Source organism: Brachyhypopomus gauderio, chromosome 9 (assembly GCF_052324685.1).
Source record: "Brachyhypopomus gauderio isolate BG-103 chromosome 9, BGAUD_0.2, whole genome shotgun sequence".
NCBI lineage: Eukaryota > Metazoa > Chordata > Actinopteri > Gymnotiformes > Hypopomidae > Brachyhypopomus > Brachyhypopomus gauderio.
Window position 1 is genome coordinate 14,806,667 of NC_135219.1, and position 24,351 is coordinate 14,831,017.

General features: G+C 39.4%; 2 protein-coding genes across 2 annotated transcripts; one reads left to right on the forward strand and one right to left on the reverse strand.

Annotated features, from left to right (window-relative positions):
* The first annotated feature begins 555 nt into the window (after positions 1-555).
* On the forward strand, positions 556-18,482 carry adgrf3b (adhesion G protein-coupled receptor F3b). The gene is made up of 21 exons (XM_077017457.1): positions 556-853; positions 1,741-1,801; positions 1,920-1,978; positions 7,085-7,172; positions 10,793-10,853; positions 10,953-10,965; positions 11,315-11,458; positions 12,130-12,285; positions 12,367-12,419; positions 12,640-12,704; positions 12,827-12,945; positions 13,055-13,273; positions 14,204-14,422; positions 14,580-14,726; positions 14,856-15,043; positions 15,123-15,299; positions 15,789-17,099; positions 17,194-17,235; positions 17,351-17,386; positions 17,601-17,670; positions 17,795-18,482. Exons 3-20 carry the CDS (start codon positions 1,948-1,950, stop codon positions 17,655-17,657), a joined length of 3,126 nt encoding a protein of 1,041 aa, XP_076873572.1. The 5' UTR covers positions 556-853; positions 1,741-1,801; positions 1,920-1,947; the 3' UTR covers positions 17,658-17,670; positions 17,795-18,482.
* A 1-nt stretch (position 18,483) lies between these two features.
* Positions 18,484-24,288, reverse strand: mep1a.2 (meprin A, alpha (PABA peptide hydrolase), tandem duplicate 2). The gene is made up of 14 exons (XM_077017458.1): positions 24,134-24,288; positions 23,918-23,942; positions 23,745-23,798; positions 23,431-23,471; positions 23,242-23,317; positions 23,017-23,134; positions 22,481-22,656; positions 22,053-22,274; positions 21,238-21,384; positions 20,381-20,596; positions 19,802-20,248; positions 19,437-19,604; positions 19,133-19,325; positions 18,484-18,769 (listed from the first exon to the last, which is right to left on the reverse strand). The coding sequence occupies exons 1-14, from the start codon at positions 24,182-24,184 to the stop codon at positions 18,619-18,621; spliced, it is 2,085 nt and encodes a 694-aa protein (XP_076873573.1). The 5' UTR covers positions 24,185-24,288; the 3' UTR covers positions 18,484-18,618.
* Positions 24,289-24,351: the final 63 nt, after the last annotated feature.

A 24,351-nucleotide genomic window follows, 5' to 3' on the forward strand; every position in this document is an offset into this window, starting at 1 on the left:
ACTTCTTTTATCTTGTCCTTTTCTTTTGGATGTTGCTGTCAGCACTCTTGCTCCTCTACCGCACCGTCATGGTCTTTTCTAGAATGTCCAGGACAAGAATGATGGCCATAGCGTTCACTGTGGGCTATGGGGCCCCGTTACTCATAGCTGTCATCACTGTGGCATCAACAGCTGGAAACAAAGGATATGTTGAAGAAATGAACGCATGTTGGCTGAACTGGTATCAAACAAAGGCCCTCCTGGCATTTGTGATTCCAGCTCTGACGATTGTATTTACAAATTTCTTGGTGCTCATCGTGGTCATACATAAGATGTTGAGGAGAGGAGTTACTGCCTCCAGACAGCCAGATGAGAAACATGCGTTAGTGGTCATTGCCAGATGTGTGGGGATTTTAACCCCTCTCTTTGGTCTGACCTGGGGATTCGGCATCGGGACCGTGGTATCCTCAGATTTTGCCATTCATGCTGTCTTTGCATTCCTCAATTCACTGCAGGTACTAATATTATTTTTTCATGTGTTTGTTGTATAGTGAAAGACACATGTCTAAACAGCAGTGTTCACTTTCTTTTCCTTAAAAGACTGACCTAGAAAGCAAATACTTTCCACTGATCAGTCAGGAGGTTTTGAGTTAAAGACGTGTAAATAACAACATTATAATTATTTAGCTATTTTAGATTTACACTGTAAAATATAAAAAAACAAACAAATGCTTAAATATGTAGTATTAATATAGAACACTGTATTAACTTTATCTCTAAAGAGCACAGTCTGAGGTAATACGTACAGATGCTTACCGTTATCTCTTTACAGGGCTTTTTTATTTTGGTATTCGGAATTCTACTGGATAATAAGGTGTGTGTTCCCATGTGCCTATGTCAATCCTTACCAATGATCACCGACACAGGTGAAAATGAGAACTTAATACTCTAAGACTCAAAAAGCTTAATGGTGTATAGGCACCTTAAGTAATCCTGTTCACATTATAGTCCAGACTACAAATAGCTATTCGGCTGGCCAAAAAGGGGTGCCCTCTTACATAAACACACAGACTACTTTTACATTTTTACTTTTAAAAAATGTCATTGAAAATCACAATGCTGTAGAGGTGGGTGAATGATGTGCTAGGAGTCTTGCCCAGGGGCCTCGTAATGGTACAGTGTGGTACACTTGTGTAGATGGGGGATTAAATTCCAGACCCACACAGGACACCAACTCAGCACTGTTACCACCACAATAAGCCACCCACACTGGGGCAGTGTAGTAATTCAGCAGGGAAACTCTAGAAACTGGGAAATCTTTGTGAATCAAAAATTTTAATGTTACCTAGAAGATTGAGATCATTATGATCATATCTATATATGGCATCTGATATATGACATTTGAGTGGTGTATCACAGAGAAAGCCCTGTCTGGGTCACCTTGTGTGGTTCAGATTTCAGGTTCCAGGACCTATTTTAGCCTACTTAGAGTAAAGTTTGTAACACAAATTTTAACATCAAAATAAATACTTGATATAACAGAGACTGGACCTTCAAGATTCTAATCTCTGTTGTGATACACGTATGTCTGTGATACACATATATCTGTGTTCATTATAATATCTAGATATACTCTATAAGGAGTTATGGGCTTTAGGGTCAGTGACCTCACAGTGATCATTGCTGCGGCTTAAGTGTAAAAATGGAGCGTGCGATATAATAAATTATCTTCTGAAGCTGTTTCCTGGTTTTGGCTCACAGATCCGGGAGGAACTCTCAAGAAAACTGAAATTAACAAATATTCTCTCAAACCTCAGTCAAGGTAAAATCCCCTGCAGTCTGGGCTCCTGTGCTTTTTCTGTGATTTTTTTTTGTCTTTTTAAGTTATGTAATTTATGTAATTTTAAGTTAATGGTTTATATGTTACCTTTCCGTTTTAGGCTACTCGTGGAGGCCCGTCACCTTTTAATGGTGGCGATTCACACATTCCCGAGGACAGGTAAGTGACGGCATATTGTAAATTACAATGCATACATACCTGCACATTTTCAAACCCACAATCTATATAAAGTTTAAAATCATTAAATTATTTTCAACATGAGGTATACAAATGCTTGAATTGTTTAACTGAATTTATATTGTGTTTATCAGTGTTTCATATATCTGCCTATATTTCTTGTTTTGTTTTTGGTTTTCATTTGTATGTCCGTACACCCTGTCCCCACGTCTACTGTAAAGCACTAATATCCTGACTTCATACTATTCCCAGACATCTACTACATATCAGAAGTTTCTTAGTCTTCGGCTGTTTCTTCAAGCAACTCACTCACATTTAAATTCACTGGCACATCAAGTTATCCGGTGCAATCTTGAGTCATCCACAGAATGTGCACATAAACTACACTGGCTGTCAATCACAGAACATCTCTGACTGTTAAAACAAAAGGTATTACAGAGCTTTGGATAAAAACCAGCTTACTTCCAAAGGCCAGTGCCTTGGCTTGGTTAATTTTGTAAACAATTATCTGCTTAGATAATTATTTCATAGTTAGGAATGTATGTAATATTTGCACTGAATGGTTGTATATAACTCCAACTTTGTCAACTTTCTGGTGATTTACATATACATTACATATTTTTACCTGTTGATTTACTTGCTGCTCTAATGATCTTTTCAGTAGCTCTCTTAAAAAATGTAAATGTGCCATATTTGTCAATTGTGATTCACTCAAAATGAAAATTGTCCTCCACATTTACCCATCTGTGCAGTGAAAACACACACACTAGAGATCACGAGGAGGCTGTGGTGCACACGTACCCAGAGCGGTGGGCAGCCACTAGCTTGATGCCCGGGGAGCAGGGGTTAAGTGCCTTGCACAAGGGCAATTCAGTCATGGCCTGGAGCTTGGGAACCAAACCCACAACCCATGCAGACACAAAACGAATGGAAACCTTTAATTATATCTCTCCACTAACTTGCGTAACGCATAATGTTTGACTCTTATTTTATATATTTCCTCTTATCAGTTCTTGTGGCTGTAGAGGCCATTCCACTGTGAAACTCAGCATATGACCTGGCATCTCTCAAAACACAGGTTAACCGGCCAGGTGTCCAGCACCATGAAATAAGGCCACTTTTGTGTTTTGCGTTATACTTCTGTTGCTGGGCATCCGTCAGTCATAAGTTGATCTTGTTTCATACAACATTCACTTCTAATAAATAAATTAACCATATATTAATAAAACAGTAATACACTATGTGCACATACTATTTGCCACACTAGGTTTCATTCTTGGGCTACAGGTACACAGACCAGTAATTCTTAAAAATAAATAGATGCATGCAGCATTTGTTATATTTTGGAGTATTAGGAATGTCAGCCAAATGTCAGCTAAAAAATAAAACTCGTTGTATAATCTCGATGGGCACAAGTAGGTCTTAAGTTAAGAGTGTTATCATTTAAAACAACATCAACCCACTAGGCAGTGTACGTGTAGGGCCTACAAAAAACCGCTAAGAATACAGTATAATCAGCATCGTAACAACAGTGCCCTCTGCTGGTTAATCCATGTTTCTTTCTTTACTACGAGAAGCAAGGACTGAAATACAGCACGTTTCACGAGCTTTCTACCATTATCCAACTCCTAAGCCTTGGAACATGGTAATGTTATTCTGGTTTAGAAATACAGTGGTGTTTACAAGAGTATCACAGTGCAACGGTTTTAGGTTTTTACTTAAACTTTACTCACAAAATGAGGCGTTTTTGCGAAAGGTGTTTTCCCTCCTTTTGAGAGTGGCTGTCGCTCCTCCTGCCTCGCGAGAGTTTACTCTTCGTCGCCTTTCCTTTAACTCAGCATATTAGCACCGCTTTCGTAACATGTCCCGCGGTTTGGTTTTGTTTGAATATTTTGAACAGTAAAGCCATTTGTAGCGGTGGAGGCCTTGGCCATTATATACTTAAGTACGCTTTCTCCGCACCAAAATAGGTTGACACATTTGGGTAGGTGAATGGACGGGTGGATGCCTACGTGAACTATGTCTTCTCATTAGGCGAAATGTACATGTCATTTAAGTAGTGTGTTGCATAAGGGATCCACAAACATTTACCAGTTTCATCTAGTTATTATCAAAGCACACAGGATTCTTCTACAACGTCCTAGAATATTATAGGATTTCTGCAGCATAAGGCCTGTCCAGTAGATAAACAAGCATTTCCACCAAATTATATGCCATAATCATCAGGTAGTTGGAGTTAAAATCACAGTTTTACGATGATTTTAAAAAGTTTTGAGATGGGTGTGGTTCAGCAAATGTGGGGGTGTTAAGCTCTGCATAAAATAAAGATTAAATGATTGTTTCTGGTTTTATGCAGAGGTGCACATTCCAGGTTCAGAAAGTAAAAGTCCTCACCAAGATTTTGCCAGGCTTCCTGGATTGTGTTGATTGCACTAATTTTACCTGCTTACACTAATTAGAAAATCCAGCAAGCCTGAATAAATTCCTGGGAAGGAGTTTTACTTTCTGAACCTGTAATGTCCACCTCTGATTTTATGACCGTCAGAGGTGTCAATTCCAGGTTCAGAAAGTAAAAGTCATTTATTTACTTTCTGAACCTGGAATTGACAACTCTGGTGACCGTACCTGGTACTTCATTGTACTGTTTACAGTCCAGACTTTAAACTCATCTGGGGTATTCGGTAGGTCATCTGGACTCCGTGTTACGACCGTGTACTACTTGTTGCAGTCTTTTTGTCGAGTATTTTTAGGTGGGTACGTGACAGATGCTTGCCAGCAGGGGGAGTAACCTATAAGGAGCACGATGATGAGCACCAGAAGTTGGATACTTCCTTCTGGCGTGATTTCTGTCCAGCAGCTCACTCTATTGTGTGAATATTGTGGCCTATTTGGTAAACAGTATTTGTTGACTTAGTGGTATGAACAGCATATAGCTCCTCTCGTACTGCTGAGGCATCTCGTGAAGTATATATTTTGAAGCCTGAACATGATGAACCAACATGTTTTTTTTTTCTTGAATATACACATAATTCGTAAGGAGGAAGGGTTTTCTTATTTACTTGGGTGTTTTGTTTTTTATACTTAGATTTTTCTGATTTGTGTTAGTTAAGGAGTTAGCTCACATCAGGCGTCACACACAGTAATAGGTCTTTGTCACCTAAATGATGTCTCCTCATTTTGAATGAGGACACAAAACACTGAGGGTTCCGTGGATGCCAATTTCACTAACAAATTCCAAGAAAACAAGGCTGACTCATTTGCAAATGACAGTCCAACTCCTTGACATACATAGCTTTTGGGAGATGATTTCAATGTGCAGGAGAGGATGAAAAAGTGTCCTTTTGCATAAATGTTTGTTTTAATGATAACTTTATTCTCATCCTACCACAAGGCCTAGCGCTGTAAGTCAGCGATGAGTAATGGCAATGCTTGATAACCATTAGTATTCTGGTCTGACCCATTCATTCAGTGATTTATTCATCTAGGTCTGTTTGACTGTTATATAGGAGTAAATAACTTTGCACACTCTGAATGGCTGCAAAGATGTTTTTCCTCTTATCCATTTTATCTCAATAAAGCTGATATGGTGGATTATTTGGAATCCATCTAAATATATTTATTATAAGGTGCAAGCCAACATAATGTAAAGCAGTTTGTCTTTTTTGTAGATGGTGTGTAGCTTTTCATTAACTTGTGTGGTAATTCTTCCCCTCAACATGCCCTTTGCTCATTTGCCAGGTTTCTGAGACTGGAATGGAATGAGATATATGACTGTAGTGCTCAATTTTCATAACTAGACGATCATATGCACATGTAGTCAAATATTTGGCATGGTGCTGCTAGGTGTAAAACCCTTATGTCAGGCACAGTAATAGATATGCAGGCCAAGACAGGCTAAGGCTAACGGACACGTGACCACAATGAGCCCGGGAAAAACAACCCCTCGGAATACCAGCGTATTATTTGTGGTATACTCTAGGACAACATGGCAAATCAACAAAATTTGTTTTGCTCTGGAAATATTTAATCCAATACAGAATTTTGGAAAGTATATTTACCGTTTCACCATTGAAACCCACACCTTAGCATTGCTGTGTCCAAAACTCAGATCACATACTACAGACTACAAATACACTTTATTGCCAGTTTATGGGAATATAAACTAACTGTCAAGGCGCAAACATTTAGGCACATTTAAGATGCGCTGACCAATGAATATGTCACACATTACATGAAACATTTGTACAAGGCTGCACAAATGTTTTTTGCATAGCACACAAGTGTTTGAATGAAAATGTATGCTTCCTCACATCTTGGGACTGTGACTGGAATTTGGTATTGTGTCAGGAAAACAGGGCCCCTTGATTTAACCTCACAAGCTGAATTACAAACAAGTTTCACTTAACACTATATATGTTCACATTCAAAAACTGGCAAGAAATGTAATTTCCAGTTGAATTGGGGAGGACAGCTGAAACCGTTTCTATTTGGATGTTCAGGTTCCCTTTCATAAACCTTTCATGGCCTCAGACCTGAACTCAGATATATTAAAGTACTATGGTGTGATCTGAAGCTAGCCATTCAAACAAGACTAAAATATACATGAACTTAAACCACTTTTAGACAGACATAAGTTCAAATATTGTACCACTATGTATTTATGTTTTTCCCTTCAAAACGTTTGACTAGCCGGACCATATAATCATGAAGAAATTTAGATAATTCTAAAGGATTCACATGTTTTTTTTTTTCACAGCTGAACATGTTTAGAGTTGTTCCACAAAATCTAAATTATAGCCAATAAGAAAGAACAATCTGCAGAATCATTGCCAGGGACCCTTAATTACAAAGTGCAAGTTACGGCGACCTCTATAAACAAGTTGTAAAGCTCTTGGAAGTCCAACAAGAACACAGCTAGATTTGTTAGCCAAATGTCAATGGAAAACGTGAACCCATAAAATTATTTGTTGACTTGGCCAGATGGCACAAGAAACTACAGCATGCAAAAATGCAAATGGAGATGGGGCGTTTGTAAATGGCCTTGACTTGTTCGTTCCACCTCGGGTTAGGTAATCTTCTTCATTACAGACTCCCTCTCACAGCCGTGGTGCTGGCACTGTGATGTTATGACAAAGCGCCCCAAGCCTCACGCCACCTTTATAATGCAGATCTTAAGGTCAGTATCATCTTTCTGTATACTTGTTTACATTTATCCCTTATTAGTGATATTAAGATAAAGTAGCACATTTAATTAGTAGCACATTAGCACATTAGTAGCTAATAGTAGCACATTAGCAAATTTCCTTTTAAAATATCAATTGTAATGACTTAATAAATAAAGAATATTAATTTTTTACCAACATGTAAAAAGTAAAATGTTGACAATTCATATAGTGAATTTGTGTGCTCGTGATCTTGACACATATATTCCCTCCTTACATAGTACAGATTATCTGGCTAAAACTGTAATTAGTAAAAAAATAATAATAATAATTAAATAAATAAATGTAAAGAATCACAGCAGTAGAATTGTATTTCTGTTACCACTGCAGTTCAGCTTGTGTTACCACTGCAGTGAGTCTGATCATGTCACTGGGAGAGCTGAGGGAAAACTGCTGATTGGTCACACAGAAAAGCTTGATGGGATTATTTTGCCTCTTTTCTTTGCCTTTCTGTAAAGTTTTGCAAATTTTGCAAATGCTGCTATTAAAAATCAAACGCACAACAAGCTTTTTGGAAATGAGAGAAGCATTCAGAGATACAGAGAGTTTCAAAGTTTCAGAGCACAAAGATAATTATCTTCACCTAAAATGCAAAACAGCATCGTCTGCTATCACGCATGATAGCAGTGAGGAGCACGTCATACCTGAACGAGCTAAGAATGCAGAATTTGCTGAAATTATATTTTGTTTTATTCAGTGACAAGAAAAGTTCAAATGCATCGTGTGAACTACAGAGGACAATATTTGAAATGTAAATGAGATGACGTCTTATATACATGGTTATGCATGGTTCAATTACAGCTGCACTCATGCATGAGGAGAGCTCTGAATACCTGATATACACTATATTGCCAAAAGTACTCTCCTTCCTAGACTCACATATGAGCTTAAGTGGCATCACATTCCTAATCCATAGGGTTCAATATAAAGCTGGTCCACCCTTTGTAGCTAGAGCAGCTTCCACTCTTCTAGGAAGGCTGTCCACAATGTTTAGGCGTGTGTTTATGGGAATTGTTGACCATTCTTCCAGAAGCACATTTGTGAGGTGACATACTGATGTTGGACAACCATGCCTGGCTCTCAGTCTCTGCTCTAATTCATCCCAAAGGTGTTCTATTGGGTTGAGGTCAGGACTCTGTGCAGGCCAGTCAAGTTCATCCACACCAGACTCTGCCATCCATGTCTTTATGGACCTTGCTTTGTGCACTGGTGCACAGTCATGTTGGAAAAGGAAGGGGCCAGCTCCAAACTGTTCCCACAAAGTTGGGAGCATAGAAATGTCCAAAATGTCTTGGTATGCTGAAGCATTCAGCGTTCCTTTCACTGGAACTAAAGGGCTAAGCCCAGCTCCTGAAAAACAACCCCACACCACAATCCCCCCTCCACCAAACTTTACACTTGGCACAATGCAGTCAGACAAGTACAGTTCTCCTAGCAACTGCCAAACCCAGACATGTCCATCAGATTGCCAGATGAAGAAGTGTGATTTGTCACTCCAGAGAACGCGCCTCCACTGCTCTAGAGTCCAGTGGTGGCGTACTTTACACCACTGCATCCGACACTAGGCATTGCACTTGGTGATGTATGGCTTGGGTGCAGCTGCTCGACCATGGAACCCATTCCATGAAGCTCTCTGCACACTGTTCTTGAGCTAATCTGAAGGCCACATGAAGTTTGGATGTCTGTAGTGATTGACTCTGCAGAAAGTTAGCGGCTTATTCGCACTATGCACTTCAGCATCCACTGACCCCACTCCGTCAGTTTACGTGGCCTACCACTTTGTGACTGAGTTGCTGTCATTCCCAAACACTTCCATTTTCTTATAATACAGCTGACTGTTGACTGTAGAATATTTAGGAGCGAGGAAATTTCATCTGGATTTGTTGCAGTGGTGGCATCCTATCACAGTTCCACGCTGGAATTCACTGAGCTCCTGAGAGTGACCCATTCTTTCATAAATTCTTGTAATAGTCTACATGCCTAGGTGCTTAATTTTATTCACCTGTGGCCATGAAAGTGATTGGAACACCTGATTCCGATAATTTGGATGGATGAGCGAACACTTTTGGCAATATAGTGTATCTGTGAGTGTGGTTATCAAACAGGCCTGCATACAAACAAAAGATGTTTTTAGCACTATACCAAAACAAATGTGGAAAGATGCTATTTATTTCAAGGATGGAGGTACAGTGAGAATGGGTTAGGTTATCCAGGTACAGGGAGAGTGGGTTAGATTATGCAGATACAGTGAGAGTGGTTTAGATTATGCAGGTACAGGGAGATTAGATTAGATTATGCACATACAGTGAGAGTGGTTTAGATTATGCAGGTACATGGAGATTGGATTAGATTATGTAGATACAGTGAGAGTGGGTTAGATTATGTAGGTACAGGGAGATTGGATTAGATTATGCAGATACAGTGAAAGTGGGTTAGATTATGCAGGTACAGGGAGATTGGATTAGATTATCCAGGTGCCCACATGCAAAGTAACTAAAGCAGAGAAGATCCTGCTCTAGTTCTGACCTGTGCAGCTCCAAAGTCATTTTAATTATTACTCATCCATGATAAACAATTTCTTGCCTACTAGCTCCAAAGTCAGTATCCAACTGCTTAAAATATTTTAACCAATAATATAAAGTATATACACCACTCAGTGCATCTACATTCCTTATAGGTGTTAGGGAAAGAAAATTGTATAAATAATCAAAAGCTCACTGCACTAAAACATTAAGTGCCATTAGAATTAAACCGCAACACAACAGTATTAAGCAAAATGGGAAAAAAAACTTCACAAAAAGCTGAAGTTGGCCACTAGAGGTCGACATTTTCAATGTGAATTTGTGAAGACTGAATCATGGACTCATCAGAAAACTATTTACTCTTCATTAGTTTTCCTTCTTGCTGTAAATGTCCAAAAAAATGAATACCTTTCTTTAAGACTCACACTGTTTTAATGTGGGGTGCTAAAATCCTTCTGTCCACTCTGTTTTAGTTCTTCTTCTTTATATATATATATATATATATATATATATATATATATATATATATATATATATATATATATATATATATAAAAGCTCAACTTGTGAAGTGCCCCTAGTGGCCAGGAGTATTTTCATTGTGAGTGTACTTTGGCTTTCCAGGACATTGTAATGAACTACTATGGGTAGTAATTTCTGTTCTGTCAGTTGATAGGCCTGGAGCTTTTTATGTCCTTCCAATTAAAGGACGTGTACAGCCAAATTTAACATCCTGCTTTAGTGACCAGCACTTAGCATCATTATCTAAGCAAATAATGTTTTAGATTGTTGTTAAACTGCAATTGTGCATTCTTACTGTAAAAACTAAGAGATAAAGAACATCCAGCCAATGAGCATGCTCTTGGTAAACATGATTCACATGTGTTTGGTCGGCTGTCCCAAAGAGTTGATGGACCAAAGGTTTCATACATACAGTACTGATACCATCATAGATGTAACATACTATATGCTTCAAATCTATTCCAATATGTTTACTGTTACTGCCATTGGTGCTTCTGTTTTGAACATGTTGTATGTTGTGTCTCTCTTAGGGTCAATAAAATAAAAGTCCCCAGCATGCCTCTATGTGGATTTCTACTGTTTTGCTTCCAGGTAAAGCTCAGAGTTTTGTGTACTGTACAGTTTAACTGTGGTTAAGAGACACTGGCTACACACTTAGAGAATCACTTCCTTTTATTTCTCGTCCAACAGATCTCACATATGGGTGAGTATATTGTATCAACAATAACTGGGTTTCTAGTGGTTTTAATATGGACACAACCAAAGTTCTTTCAACTCTAAAATAAAGTATTTTTATGCAGTATTGTATTGTTTGTATGCAGCACTGACCAGCACCTTAATCTGATTTTTGTATTTAAATATATTCTGTGTTTAATACCTCACATGTTGTGGCATCTCATGATCAGAGAACATGTGTTCTTCAGTATCAGCATTGTGCAACATAAGCCCCAGTTACAGAGACTACTGAATCCATTCAGTGGTCCAGAGCTGCGTGGAGAGGTTGCTTCCCTTCATACATGATTCCTAATCGGTGTAAATGTGTTCTGTTCAAGTTTCCTCGGGGGACACTTCCAACATATACATGGCAGAGGTGCTGATAGAGGGAAATTCATCCCTAGATGTGGCAAACTTTCTGTCTGGACTTGATCAGCTCATCATAGACTCTGCAACCATTGTGGAAGCTACAATGACTGGACGTAGGCCTCAGTATATCCTTACAAAAGCGAAACTTTAATAATAATAAAGTACTTTTGTAGTCATTTTTGTGTAATATATGTATGCCATTGTCTCAGATATTCTTACAAATATGCAAATAACAATTGCAAAATTTAACTCAACTTAAATTCCTCTTAATTTATACTAGTAGTAGAATATCCCTGGGCATAATGATTAATCATATACATCAATCAATGTGCAGTTCTTAATATCTTAATAGTTCAAAATGTATAATTCCACAGTCTACCCAGACTGCCCATTTGTACGACCAACACCTGTGTTGGCCCATTGGTTGAGGGTTGAGAGTTAATACTTCCCAGCATATATTGATTCATAATTCCAAATTATTAACCTGTACTTGCATTATTATTGATGAGTACACAAAGTTTAATGATAATTTTAAAGTACTTTTCTGTTTATTTGCTTTTTACTTTCAAAGTTTTCTGGCAACCATAATCCTAGTGAGTGTAGCAGTTAATGCAAACATACTAAAGTGAAGATTATAACACACACAAGGCTTAAATGGTGTTCAATACATCACAAGACAGCAGCGATACCAACAAATTGTACTTGTCAGTCTGGATGGAAATTGTGTACATTATAATTATTGCTGATTTAATCCTGTTGATTGGGTTCCTGTGTGCTGCCTTAGAATGCGAGATCATTGGCAAAGACACAACCTGCTGGTGTGAAGAGGGCTACATTTGGAGCGACACTGTGTGCGACAAAGTGAGCACCTGTTGCAACAACTACCTGTGCATGGCAGATATATCGGATTCCATCCCACTGTGTGTACCGCAAACAAACGGTGAGGGAACACTACAGCGGTAACCACAATAACACCTTGTGGCTGTTTACACACTCTAAAATGTTTTTTTTTTTTACACAGTTTCCATCATTGGAACTATTACCATGACAACAGCAACGGATTATGAACCTGCAGTATGCTTGAACCTCTTCTTTCTCAAGTATAACCTCTCCAGTGTACTGAATCTGTGACCCACAACCCAGAAGTTTAACTAAAAGTAGCAGTGCAGTCACAAATGTATATGCTACTGAGAGTCATAACTTGTTCACACCAGATTATTATGCAGTATGAATTCTTATCCTCAAGATTAGGAATCAAACATCTGAATGCTTACAATATTTCTCCTCCCATCAGCTCTTATCATCATTCAAACTCTTGAATGGGTTCGACTCCATTACCACCACAACACCACAAAGCGGGTATTTAAAACCTCAACCCCTTTGTCCTAAAGTGCTACCCTTACATCCATTTGACTTTCAGATGATTATTATGTTCTTTTTACTAACATAATTTTCTTCTGTTCTAACTTTGGACACATCAGTATTCAGGATTTTATAGTGACTCTCAATGCCACATTTAAGACTGAAAAACTGCAAAAATTAATTACCACACTGCAGGCGAATTATAGTAACATAATAACTGTTAATGCTACATCCCAAGGTGAATATGACACCTTCATCTTCACTTTCACATCACATCTTAAAAGAGCTATAGTTTTGAACAACATTGTAAATTGTCTATATGTATATTTGATTTTTAAACCTCACAGGACTGGTCATTATTGAAGTTCCTCCACAAAAGGTGTGCTATAACTCACAATACACCCTAAACTGCAGCATGGAGGAAAAAATGGATACATGCATGTGGCAGGTTACCCGTCCGGGCCAAGACCCACAGATCATTGGTGCTGGGTCAGAGGTCATCCTATCAGCATCTTGTACAGACAGGACAACCATCAGCCTCACCAACATAACATGGTTTTGGGCAGGTAAGTGCCACAACCCTATAGAATATTTTCATTACTTTATTGTAGTGAAAATGACATTGCAATTTTTTTATTTCCTAAAACATTGTTGATGTCAGGAGTAGCCATACTGAAAGCTTTTCATAAGAACACCAATAAGATTCCACCTCTATTTCATAAGGACACCAATTAAGATTCCACCTCTTATTAGACTTAGACTTTGACAGACTTTATCATTCAAATTTATACCTCACTGTGTGCATTTCAAAAGAAATTACGTTGCATTGGCTCAGATTAGATCTGAATAAACATCAGCAGTAGTACAAATGTTGCAAAGTAGATTAAAAGATTATGATGTTGGTACACCACAAAAATAAATGAATAAATAATAAATAGGAATGTTACACAAAAGGTGTACTGCACTGGAACTCCCAGGTGTGGAACAATCAAAAGACCTGGAGTAGCAGGTGGGAGCAAACTGTTTTAACCTGGCAGATCTGCTATGAAGACTGCGGAACTTTTTGCCCTTTCTGAAAAGGTCAAAAGAGATCTTGTATCAAATTATAGGCATTTTTAGCTTTTTAAAAGCTCCAGATGTCATCAAATGCATCACTCAGGTCACCTGGGTGTTTCTTTCATTTAATTCTTTCATTACCAGCCGTCAGTAGAATATGGGTGTCTGCACAGTGAATGTTCAAAATTGGGCATTTACTTGCAAAAACAATTATCCTGCATAATCGATACGAATGATGCAAGATCCTGAGGAAACTTAACAGCATGTTTATTTAACAGAACTGAAATTCTTCCAGTTATGCTGCTCTTCTATGTGCCATACAAGCAAATCCACAACACTAACTGGCACAAAACAAGCAAACAAACAGGCAGGCAGACAGACATGTTGATTCTTTTCTTCTTGTGCCATGCAATTTCTTCGTAATGTTGACTACATTTCAGGAATTTACACCTGCATGCTAACCCAAGGCTCAGTGTCTCATATGGCTTCAGCAGAACTTAAAGTTGCACTCCTACCAGAAATAGTTAACGTCACGAGCACACCAACAAACCTGGACTGCACCGCCGCACTCGACGTTTCATTCAATGTGAAGTGTTCCATTAAGACCAGTGTGGAGAATTACACAGTTACACTCAATGACGTAACACCACAACAGTCAGGTATTCATCACACCACCGAGCTCATGAATATTATACATAATCTATTTCCAAAGGATAAAAAGATCATTTACTTATATTTTAATAAATGTTCAATTAACAATGATAGTATTCTAAGAAACACCAGCAGAAATTTTATATCACTGGTTTTGTTTTTCAGTTTACAACAATATAATCGTCTATAACAAAACGTTTACGATCCACTGCAACAAAAAGAGTGTGCCATCACCAGAAATAATTGGCTGTAAAATCACAAACAGTGTGGACCAGACTCGAACTGTCAATCTTAGCATACCGATCATATACCGTGAGTACAGTAAGAGTAATAATTATGGCTGCAGTTATGCTGTGGAGCAACTGGAATGCAGTGGCCCTTTAAATCATTTTTATGGAAAACCAAATTTGCAACCTCTAAGTGACCAAAATGTTTATCTAGCTGGCGATGAATTCTGTGAAGTAGACGGTATCTGGCCAAAGTCAAAGAATGGGACGACAGCAACAATCCTCTGTACTGAGCTCGGCAGGCTCGGTACGATTATACGAACGTGCAACGGTGGAGTCTGGGGAGATCCTGTCAGTTTCTGTGTCAAACAGGAAATAAATGTATTGACTTCCACAGCAGGGGTAAGCGCTACTTTATTATTTAACTTATTCATTTCCTGCAGATGTTCACTGATTTCTTCATTCATGAACCTCATTTCAGGATTTCGAGAAAGGAGTAGGGGCTACTCAGGACCAAGCACATTCCATCTTCGATAATCTGAGGAACACCACTGGAAACGGAAACATCACTTATGGCGACGTTTCGTCTACAGTCAGCGTTTTCGACACCATGAGCCGTGCATCAGTCAGATTCACTCTAAATGAAAGCCTGCTGCCTGTGAGTGACCCCCCCCCCCCCCCCCCCAGCACCCAGTTTCATGTGGCCACTGCTCAACTGTTAGCTTGTATGTGACCTTTAACCCCCACTTTCCCCAAATCAAAACTTTAGGAGGGTGTACTTTCATTCTCTGAAAGCTGCTATGCTGCTATACTGCAACAATGACTTGTCCTTTGATGTGGTTTATGAGGATTTGTTGGCAATCTAGGGTTAGGTTTAAACTTTCAGACAGTCTTTGGTTGTTATTTGTGCAGTAACTTGTATGACTGGTAAAGATAATAAAACTGGACACTGTTTCTAATTAAATAACAAACAGCTTTAGACATGAAAAGAACATAAAATTGCACAACTGGTTATGCACAGAATGTTCAAACATAAGCTGCTTAAAGTGTTGAGTGCACAAATGAACTCTGACATATTTTGAAAATGGCAGAGAAAATTACTTATTTTGTCAAAAACTATTCCAAAAAGTAAAACTGTATGTTTCAGAATTTCATTGACTCAGCAAGCAATATGTTGAACAACAGCTGGGTGTCTGGAGATGACACACGTGATGGTGCCCTGGCTTCAAGTTACTTGTCCTCCGTGGAAACTCTGGTTCATAACATCAAACTAAACACCAATGATGGATATAACACTTCAAACATCCAACTTCAGGTCTGTCGGCAAAGCAGTGTTTGCAACAGAACAGTGTTTAATGTGGATCTTGAGCTGAACTCCTCCGCTTCTGTGGTGAAAACTGTAGGACTCCAAAGCCTGGCGGATCGACTTCCCAAAGGGGATTTTAAGGACTCAATTTTTCCAAGCTTGGTTGTTAGTGTCACCACAGAGAACAGAACCTCCCCTGTTAATATCAGAATGGGCTTTTCAGTGGGTGATTCTAGCAACGCGGACCTGTACTGCGTGTTTTGGAACACCACAGAACAACAGTGGTCAGAAGAAGGCTGCAACCTGACTCAAGGCTCTGGTGACTTCAGGTACTGTGAGTGTGATCATCTGACCTCCTTCTCTATGCTGATGTCCAGGACTCCAGTCTCCCTGCCTCTACTAGACGAAATCACTTACGTTGGTCTGGGAATCTCCATTTGCTCCCTGGTGGTCTTCATCATCATCGAGTTCTTGGTCTGGAATGCCGTGGTTAAAAGCAACCTCTCCCATTTCCGTCACACCTCCCTCCTCAACATTTCCTTTTGTTTGCTCATAGCCGACTGTAGCTTCGTAGCCTCTAGTGTTGAAAGCATCCTCACGGACACTCTCTGCCTCGTTCTGGTGCTGGTGAAGCACTTCTTCTACCTGGCTATGTTCTTCTGGATGCTTTGCTTGAGTGTCATGCTTCTCCATCAGCTCATTTTTGTCTTCAGTACACTGAGGAAAAAGGTGTACATGATTCTCTCCTACACTATTGGCTACGTTTGCCCAGTGCTAACAGTGGGAAGTACGTATATATACTATAACAAGAGGACTGATGTAAGCTATTACAGCCGATCCACCTGTTGGCTGACGTACGCCGGGACGCTGAAGGGATCGCTGTTTGCTTTTCTTCTCCCTGTCGGCATCATCGTGTTCATTAATATATTTTGCATGGCTATGGTGATGGCGACTCTACTGAAACCCGGAGCAGCGGAGAGCAACAAGAAAGACAACAAGGAGGCAGCCAGGAGCATCATCAAAGTCATCGTCTTCCTCACTCCTGTGTTCGGAGGGACTTGGATCTTGGGCCTGTTTGTGTTTCTGCTGGACCCCAAGTCGTTTAGCAGCGTCTTGATGCAATATGCCTTCACCATTGTTAACTCCTTACAGGTACATTTAATAGTATTTCTCCACAAAAGCACTGATGGTACATTTGATACATGACAAATGCGTTGGCTACATTTGTTTCTCCTCTATATTATAGGGCTTCTTAATTTTGCTGACAGGTTGTTTTGCAGAAAAAAGAGTAAGTTTTTATTTTTTTCCCTTTATCAATAGCTGTTTGTTGGAAATGTATGGAGTCTTACAGGCAAAAAATGTTCACGTTTGATCTTCTTGTTTGATCATCTGTTTCCCACTAGGTCCGAGATGAAATTGTGAAACTTGTACTTTCTAATGTAAGTTAACTATTCTTTATGTGTTGTTGAAAAACATTTTTTAATATTTTCTTTTGCAAGTTTTTCTTGCTGTATTTCCTGTTTTGTTTTTATATCCTTGTTTTACTTTTGAAGTTTTACTAGTGCAGGCCACTAAAGTCATGTAATGTCATTTCATTACATTAAACACTCACACCAAATTATTTTTAAACTTCAACATGTCTGTCCCCTTTAGAATAAAAATAGCAAACGTGAAGGGAAGACCAAACTGACATCCGTTGCAAAACAATGAAGAATCTTTACAGGTAGGTGGAAGCAGACACATTATGAGGGCTATGCTTGTGTAAACGGGTACTACAGTAGATTATGCATTTTGTAGACTAAACAGAATATTGTGCAAGTCATGACATCTTCCACCTTATTTTGCAGTGGATTAAATTGTGCACAATACAGGATGAAGATGCCCCATTAACTCTGCAGCAGGACAGTGAGACACAGGAGACACAAAAGAGACACACAGGAGAGATTCAAAATTGCTCTGTGCTGACAGCTTGACAGGAGCTAAACATGCATCCCTTGCTAAACCAGTTTATATGCCCAACACCCACAATTATGAACCAAGAGAGAAGCCAAAAGTGTAGCTAGAGTGTAAAACCTGTCATACAGTTCAGCTCATGCTCGCCTTCATGTGAGTCGTTGGACAGGATTCTAATGCCTCCAGCAAGAATGCAGGGTTAATGTAGATTATATCTCAAAAGACATCTAATGTCAGAAACTGAAAATGTGTGTTATATACACACACACGTATTATAAGTATATTATATTATACTTCCCTGTTTGATTTCATCATATCCAATTTAGCTGTAATCTAGTTTATCATTTTTCTTTTGGAAATACTGTACAAAGCTATTTTTATTTAATAGACACAACATATGCTCTAATACAACTAATAAAGAATGGCCAGTTTTCAATATCTCAATATTTTATGGCATATTATTTCAGGCAGTACTTTATCAATGTGTGGAAATATGTATTACTGAAAGAAACAAAAAATACACTTATGGAATTTTTTATTTAAAAAACAGAAAGAAGAAATATTTGACACATAATATTGCAATCAATCAATAAACATTTGTTCGTTCACTGTACATTAATTTGTGGAGTGAGAAGTGAAATTTGTTGCTAAGACACTTAAAATACCTAGTTTTATTGATTCTGGTTTTTAAAGGTGCTTAAAATATTCGTTGGGAATCTCAGTGTTGTCTGCGGATGGTTATAAAGAAGGCAGCAGTGAGAACCACTGTGCCAGCGGCTCCACCAATCAGAAGCCCTAGAATTCCCCCACGAATGTGCCGGTTCTCACATGCTTCTCCTGAAAATGCGATTACTTGGCCAGGTAGACACCTGTGGGGAACGGTCACAGGTGACTATTCATAAACTGTTCAAACACATCCAGTGTTTATGGAGCATATGGGATTACACCAGTGTTTTTCATCACTACAACATCAGCTAGGCGATATTTGCCTATACAAGTGGGCCTTTTCATTGGGTCAAGTAAATGTATAGCAACTAATATTCATCCAATATGCATTCAATTTTGAAATTAATTTTTTCTTCAAAACACACACACACATAAATGAAGCACACAGACCTTGTGTGTTGTTATAAAGGAACTCTGGGTTTGAGGAAACACTGTCAAGCATGATGTGACCTCACTGAGTGGTGCTGGATGGATGTGGAAGGGTTTGTCTTGTGATTGGCTCTCACCTGCAGGAAGCCCGGCCCCGGTTGAGGACACACACTCCTCCGTGATGGCAGGGGTTAGGAACGCATGGGTCACTGATGGCACGAGAGTCCCGGGCTCTCGCTACCAAGTGGGCAGAACTCTCTTCTACAGCCAGAGGTTCCCCAGAGAAATGAGTTTGGACCGGAACCTCTGATTTCAAAAGATGTGTCAAATCTGGGAATGATGAGGTATAATAATAATAAACTAGTTTACTAAAATAAACATTCATAAATAAATGTAACAAAGATCTAGAATTTATTTGTATCTGAAGGAAATAATAATCACCATCAAAGTTAACAGTAATAATGAGGTCATTGTTCTTGAGGAAATTTCTCCTCTTGAGTTGCTGATGAGACATAAAGTTGGACCATCCGAAGTCAAGGTTCCTGAAACACATGCAGCTGTCGTCCCACTCTCCATTTATGGACGGCTTATTCCACAAAGGGGATCCATCTGAAAGAGGAACATGTCATCACTGGTCATTTTCAAAATGGAGACATTCATGGACCATTCCAATACACATGAATCTAACCTGTTCTCTATAATGTGATATAATCTCATCTGCTGAGGCACTGGATGTTACGTATCTCAGTAGAAGCACTCATGGGTGAGCTAAAAATGAATAATCGGGTTACTCCTTTTTAACGGACCGGTGGTGAAACTCCTGCTGTTGGACATCTGGAGTGTGGCATCAGGGTGCTGATCCAGGACAGTGATGGTGACCTGTCTGTTAGCAGCAGGCCATTCTAACACTGCATCATTTTCACCACTGCAGAGGTGAAAGGTCACTGCTAGACACTCCGCTGATGCATTGCTCTTGCCGTTTGGGTACACGTCGATGCTGTAACAATATCCCTCTGAGCTGTAGAAACGAGAACTGCGAATGTAGCTGTTTTGTGGGGTGCTTGTGAGCAGTTTGGTGAAGTTATGGATCCTCCAAACAGCATTGGGACACGCTGTCTCAGATAGGGTGACGTCATCAATGAAGATCCCCCCAGACGTCTTAATTGAACCCACTACGCCCTGGAAGACGTATCGAAACTTTTTTTTTATGTTGAGAGTTACAAAGTCGACCTTCCATGAACCGTCCTCATCGCCTTAAGTATTAAGAATCAGACAGACAAAGGTGTTAGAACAACACATGCCTAACGGCTCTAAGTAAAAACAAATGAAACATGCTGGAAATTTCTGTATGATGAGACAGTACTGGGCTGTGCTGATGTCCTGACCTTTAATGGTCTGCACTTTGCTGAGTTTGCGAACATGGCCAGTGCCATCGTCTGTCCTGACCCACACCACCAGCAGGTCTCCTGCGCCTCCCGTCATCCTGTAGAAGAACTGCAGACACTGTTCGCCCTTCCTGGGGTAGATGAGACGAGACTCCAGCAAAGCGCTGTGCCCCTCTTCGTGGTTGGCAGTGTCAAATTTCATGTAGTAGCCTGCGTCTTCACGAGAAACGAGAAAAGAGAGAAGGTTTGACTGTAATAATCCCAGGAACACTTTGGAGGAAGCATGTATATTCACAAAAACACTCAAAGGGGATATTGAATCTAAGTGCATCTGCGTTTGCACTGTGATTCTGTACAGTTACATATCATTTTTAAAGAAAAAGTAAGGTTTGCGGGATTTGGGGTACGGTGCAATTTCTTATATATGTTATTTCTTACAGTTTTATGACTGTTAAACTAGCACTTGTTCATTTTTTCTTTCATTTTGGGGCATGGTCATGTACTCTCTGCTTTCCCAAACCTCACACTGTGTTTGTAAAAATGCTTACATTTTATCTTCAGATAATGAGAAAATTCACATGAGCCTATGTGCACATTCAGAGAAGTGGCTTTGTAATAGTTAGGTTTGTAATAGTTAGGTTTGGCATGTAAGTCTGAACATCTCTGTCATCATATGCACTGCTGTAGAGATAAAAATGGCGATTTTGACATTGTAGATGAAATATTTACATTCCATTGTAAGTGGAGAAGAAGGAAACGTACTTCACAATAAACAGTAGTTTCACTTTATCCAATGTTGTAAATGTTGTTTTTTAAAAGTATGATTTTAAAAACAGTGACATTCAGACTGTCTTTACCTTGACACTGTCCTCCTAGGGTGTGGTCTTGCAGGTCTGCGGAGCTCACAGTTTGCACCCAGTCTGCACTGTCTTCCTCATTCTGGATCATTCCGCATATATTGATCTTCTCAAAGGCACACTGGTCCAGAAGTGTACGTGTTTCAGCTAGAATCACAGCATTAATTAAAACATGTCACTCAAGAGAAGATTTTTCTAGTGTCTGCTTTTGCAATATCCACAACAGGAATTCTCTTTCTTACAGGAACATAGCCTGCAATGAATGCTGAAGGTGAAGGCAAGTGGAATAGTAAGAGTGAAAATCACAGCCAAACCCAGTCAAATCCAGCCAAACCCAATCAAACCCAGTCAAACCCAAATAAACACACAGTCAAACCCCCAGTCAAACCCACAGCCAAACCCAATCAAACCCACAGCCAAACTCAGTCAAACCCTCAGTCAAACCCCCAGGCAAACCCAGTCAAACCCAATCAAACCCACAGCCAAACCCACACTCAAACCCACAGCCAAACCCAGTCAAACCCACAGCCAAACCCAGCCAAACCTAATCAAACCCACAGCAAACCCATTCAAACTCAGTCAAACCCAGTAAAACCCAGTAAAACCCAGTCAAAGCCACAGTCAAACCCACAGTCAAACCCAGTCAAACTCAGTCAAACCCACAGTCAAACTCAGCCAAACCCACAGTCAAACTCAGTCAAACCCACAGTCAAACCCATAGTTAAACCCAGTCAAACCCACAGTCAAATACAGCCAAACCTAGTCAAACCCAGTCAAACTCATTATTTTTTGTGCGCAGATAATTCAGTGCTTACTGCAGTTGTACATGCGGTTGAGTCTCTCCAGGTCAATGGCACTGAAATCCATACGCTGCCCGATGACTTCGTTGAAAGCGGGAATGGCTGTGGTGATGGTGGGGATGTTGGGGTCTTTGTTGAAGGAGAGAGGTCTGTAGTGCATGATAGATTCATAATCGTATGGGGTATTTAGATCAGTGATGAGGTCATCACTGTATTTGTTGAAATTGTTTGCCTTCCCTACAAATGGCATAAGCAGAAGAATAAGATGCACTGTTCTTGCAAATAACCAACACCTAATAATAAAACAAGTGTTCTTGCAGTAAACAGTTCTTTCATATATTGTGACCATGTAGTGTTACACTGTCATGTGAAATTGCAAACTGAGCTCGAGAAGCGTCTATTGCACGTGGTCCCTGCTGACAGATGCCAGGAAAAGAACTGACCTGGGATGATCTGGTCCCACCAGATCCTGACATAGTCATCTCTGTCGGAGCGTGACTGCTCATGGTAGAAGCCCAGGGCATGAAGGACTTCGTGCTCTACAATGGCCTTTGTGTCACACCTCTCCCCAATGGAGATATTCTGCCCCGTCTGCAAATCTCCAACTTCCGACCAGCATCTGTTGTTGGAGGAGAAAGAGCAACAATCAGCCGGGGTGTAAACCCTCTCAAGACATTACCAAACAAACCTCAGTAGATCAAACAGGGTGTAAACCCTCTCAAGACATTACCAAACGAACCACAGTAGATCAAACAGGGTGTAAACCCTCTCAAGACATTACCAAACGAACCACAGTAGATCAGACAGGGTGTAAACCCTCTCAAGGCAATATCAAACAAACCACAGTAGATCAAACAGGGTGTAAACCCTCTCAAGGCATTACCAAATGAAGACCAGTTGACAGGGTGTAAAAGGGGGTCATGAAGAATAGAGCAAATGAGGCTTGTTGAGTTTTATTTCAGCAGGAACTAAAGCATACCCATCCAATTTGGTGAAAGAGAGGTAGGTACTCTCTCCTTCATAGGGCTTGAAGTCCACACAGGACTTCAGTCGATACATATCAAATGCCTGAAGGATTACGCCTTTTGCATTTAGATCTAAAGAAACAAACACATTAAAAAAATAAATAATATGAATTAAAAAAAGAATCAACCAATTAAGCTTATATTTTCCAGTAAGCAGTTGATAAATGAACAGTTCCTACCTAAACTATCAGTCAGTATGTAAGGAATGGGAATCTTCCATCTTTTAGTTTCATCCAAAATTGCATTCTTTCTTGGCTAGAAAATAGATATTTGTCATGTATGCAGTGTACATAAACTACATGTTTATACATTTTTATACGACATTGAAATTCATTAATAACTACACTGTGTATAAAATATATACTTACATCTCTAGCAATATCTCCCTCAAACAAATCTCGCTGGGATTCTGGGAAATGTAATTAAAATATTCAGAAAAAGGTTAAAATGGTGAGTAACAGTATGCAAACACAGGACAAATCATTTACATATGCTAAGTTGTATTTCCTTAAAAACATATTTACAAATCTGGGCAAAAAAGAGAGGGACATGTGTGCCAGGAAAAAACCACAACAGCTCCAGGGACAGCTTTACATACGTTAAGCAACTTTACTGCGGCAGTACCTAAATGTAGAGCATCCAAGGCTGAGTGGGCTTTCATTTTAAAATAAGAATCCCTTACTTAGGTTTATTTCAGGAATATCCTCCCGCAGCTCTCCAGCGTCAGCATCTCCACCTAACGTGAATTACAAAATACAAGTCCCAGAATGAAAATGACGTGACGTGAATGACGTCTTGGTGACAATGTCAACTATGAATTTCATCTACATACACTGAGATAAAGTAAAAATTTACCATATTCTGATGAAAGAGACTGTACCTAAAAGTGAAATAGGTGTATTTTTATTAAGATAAAACTTTGTTTATTATTTTTATCTTCCAAACAGTCTTCTTTACCAATTTTCTACAATGTTTTAATGGTTAAATACTTCTTTTGTTCATTCGGTTAAACTGTATTTGAGAATGCACATTAATTTACCTACATTTAAATTGGAAGAAGTGTTTAAATACCTTTAAGCTGAGAAAAAGAGTGACGGTCATTAATGTCCATGAGAAGCCCATGGCTGCTGACGGAGTTGAATGTGTCTCCACAGCAGGCTAAACAGACCAATAAAAGCTGAACCTGAGGAGGACTTTGGTCTGAAAGTCTCGGACACCTGCTACCTGCTCTCTACACGCGGGAAGAGCAGCTACTTCAGGCCACGTGCTTTATCAAGCTGATGCATAAT